This window comes from Trypanosoma equiperdum (assembly GCF_001457755.1).
Source record: "Trypanosoma equiperdum strain OVI genome assembly, contig: ctg_544, whole genome shotgun sequence".
Classification (NCBI taxonomy): Eukaryota; Euglenozoa; class Kinetoplastea; order Trypanosomatida; family Trypanosomatidae; genus Trypanosoma; species Trypanosoma equiperdum.
The window spans coordinates 12,882-15,873 of NW_027124470.1; the positions used below are offsets into that span (position 1 = coordinate 12,882).

The 2,992-nt window shown below is 40.7% G+C and overlaps 2 protein-coding genes across 2 annotated transcripts in view; both read right to left on the reverse strand.

The window, feature by feature from the left end:
- Window positions 1-83: 83 nt before the first annotated feature.
- On the reverse strand, window positions 84-1,046 carry TEOVI_000227800 (uncharacterized protein; the record flags this gene model as incomplete). Its single annotated transcript, XM_067225371.1, has 1 exon — window positions 84-1,046. One exon carries the CDS (start codon window positions 1,044-1,046, stop codon window positions 84-86), a length of 963 nt encoding a protein of 320 aa, XP_067081472.1.
- Window positions 1,047-2,957: 1,911 nt separating this feature from the next.
- Window positions 2,958-2,992, reverse strand: part of TEOVI_000227900 (Trypanosomal VSG domain containing protein, putative) — a gene marked incomplete at both ends in the record, with an annotated part of 1,470 nt that continues 1,435 nt past the window's right edge. The window contains one exon of the mRNA XM_067225372.1: window positions 2,958-2,990. Within this exon, the coding sequence (XP_067081473.1) occupies window positions 2,958-2,990 (33 nt within the window). The remainder of the gene's footprint in view (window positions 2,991-2,992) is intronic.

Consider the following 2,992-nt stretch of genomic DNA (forward strand, 5'->3'; position numbering starts at 1 on the left):
CGCCGTAAGTAGTTTCCACGTATTTTGTTATTGCGGCATTCTGGCTAGTGTCTGTTGGGTTTTCTATGCTTTTAAATGTCGTGTCACATGCTGCGACTGCTTGAAGCAGTGCAGCGTTTGCTTTGAGACCTGGGCCGCTGTAGGTGGGCACGTGTGCCGGCTGCCCTGACTTCAGAGCCTCGCAGAGCACTCTGCCCATATATGCGTCGGCGTCGCCTGACGGGTGTGCTTGCGCTACATCGCTGTGGCACTCCCGGTCGTTTGCACTCTTGAATATGTTTAGATCCTTCTGGCTGTAGCTGTAGGTTGCCCGCGTTGTTTTTGCCGCTGCTGCCGAATGCACAGCTGTGAAAAACCGTGTTCGCATCCGCCTGAGTGTTGCTTGCTCCATTACAGCTGCGGTCGGCTGTTACCGTGAACGCCGTCTCCCCAGCCAGTTTATCGAGCTTTGTTTCATCGACTATTTTCATGGTTACTAGCTTGCGTATTTGGATGTCGCTGTTCTTGATTTTTGTCGTTGTTGCTGGTTCGAGTGTTGCGCAGCCGCCGGCCAGCTTTGAGTCGGTTTCGAGGAGAATTTTCACGGCTTCTGCGCCTGACGGTTTTCGCGTGTGTAGAGATCCCGTTTTTACTTTTGTTTGAGTGTTGTGCAGTTGCTTTGCTCTGGCAACTCTGGTTAAGTGCTTGCTAAGTAGCTCCGCTGCAGCTTTGGCTTTTGCCTGTGTCTGTCTGCGGAGCTGCTCGTTTGTCTGCAGTGCCGCTGCGACAGCGGCTTTCAGACCGTGTAGCACACAGCGAGTTTTGCTGTCCGGTGCTGCTGCCGCTGCTAATGCGAATCGTCTCATGTCTTTTGTGAGATGCGTGATGGCCGATTCGTAGGGCGCGCTAATTGTGCTGAAATGCTCCTTAAGTTTAGTGATGTAAAGCTCTTTGTCACAAGCGTCAGCGATTGCAGTTGCCGCTGCATCCGGTGTTGCTTGGCCAGACAGCTCCGTTAGGTAAAAAGATATCATGGCCACGAGGACATATCCCTTATTTCTCAACATCTTTGCTCACTACGTGCCGTTATATCTAAGGTGGAAAATTGTAGTTTCTTTAGTTTACATCTGCTGGTATTTTTGTTTTTGTCAAAGTAATCTCCCTTTTTGAGGGCTGTCTTCGGCACAAATTTCATTTTTAAGCATCAATGGGCTGTCGTTCCTATAAATTTCTGCCTGTTAAAAATATATTGTAGACGAGATTCCTTTTTTTGGGAGTATGTCGTCTCTTAGAAAATTTCACAAGATTTTTACGGTAGAGGTTCAGCAAGCCTATAGTTTTTAGTTTTCTTGTGAATGAATTCCATAAATAGCCCAAAAACAACATCCACCTCTGTTTGACCGGGACACCCTATTCTCTTTATACTAAATACTCTTAGATTCTCAAGCATCCGGTTTTCACAGCACCATGCAAATATTTTTTCAATCCACCATCGCTTTTCGCACTAGTTTCAAGCCAATTTAGTTGTTTTCTTAATTCATTACTGATTATAGTACAGTTGTTTTGCATTTATGTGCACTGCTGTGCGCTTTATCGCTTGTAGCTCGTGAGCTATTGCAGAAGGTAATGTCGCAGTTAGTTGGGCTTTACATAATATTCGTGCTTTTAAGTCATTCCTTGTTGTTTATAGTCTAGGGGATGATTCTCCAGTTAGTGCTAAACTCTTTTTTATATTATGCATCCTTTTAGCATAGAATCCATTTGTGACAGGTGAAAACCTGCTTTGTAATCCAATCTCCAAGTTTCCTCCATTTATAAAATTCCAAGCCGTCTTTGTCATTATCTATCACATTCCCATATGCAGTCAAGAATTCTAATCTCTTATATCACAAAATCGCTAAAAACTCTCTATACCTATACTTACAACCTATATTCATGTTGTTGGGTTCTACTTTATCTACAAATTCGTCTATGCTTTTTTGCTGGTGGAACAACAAATTAATGGCGTTGTCTATCTACAATACGCTGCTGCGGCTAGTTTTTTCTGCCCGTCCTGTTCTATTTTTTTGGTTTTTCCACTTAAATTTTGGCAATTTTCGCCAAATAAAGTTCTTCTCCGCTGTCTTTCTTTTATAAATACTTACTATTAGATGCATAGAAGCCACATCTCTTAAATGAATTACTCTTTCCTTGAAATGCTCTAGAGACTAGCCAGCATACCAAGACAGAATTGGCAAAGTGTCACTTCTAATTCCCTGCGCTTCATATAGAGTCCTCGTAAAGGTTCATGTTCGCGTTTTCTTATTATTTTATAGGCTCTCTTTCCTTGCACTTTCTTCAGCAGCAGCTCCTTTTCCTACTACTGTATGAAACGTAGAAACTACACCTGCTGTGCTCGGCGGTGTGCATTTCTTCCTGTTCAGGGTTGCCATATTAATGGGGGTGACACTCACTTGTGCATGTCGATTTCTAAAGGTGAGTATAGTCCGCATACTTCTTTGCATCTTGTTTATAATAATATTCTTAGTGGCTGCCGATCATCTTTCTCACTACTTGGCCTCATTTTATCATGCCATTGTTTAAGTATTTTGGATTTGAATTTATCATAAATTTTCTTATTATAATAGTAGTATACGCAAAATCACAACACCTTCCTGTCATTATCACTATTATCGTCATTTTTACGGCTATTACCGTAAATCACTCTTAAAATTTACAATATAGACAAAAAAGTTAATTTGAATAGCACTAATTTTTCATGCCCTATCACCATAATACTGTGCACTCATAGCTCACATTCGTGCATATGTTACTATATTTTTCAAATATTCAAAATTTTACTAATTTGCATATTTTAACTAGAAAGTGTTAAAATATACCAAATATATGAATTATGGACAATTCTCTGAAAATAGTATATTTTCATAAATTTCATAAAAATAAGAAAAAATTCTACTAATTCTTAAAATGTTACTAAACTAACAAAAGCAGCAGCCATCAGAGCCAATTTCTT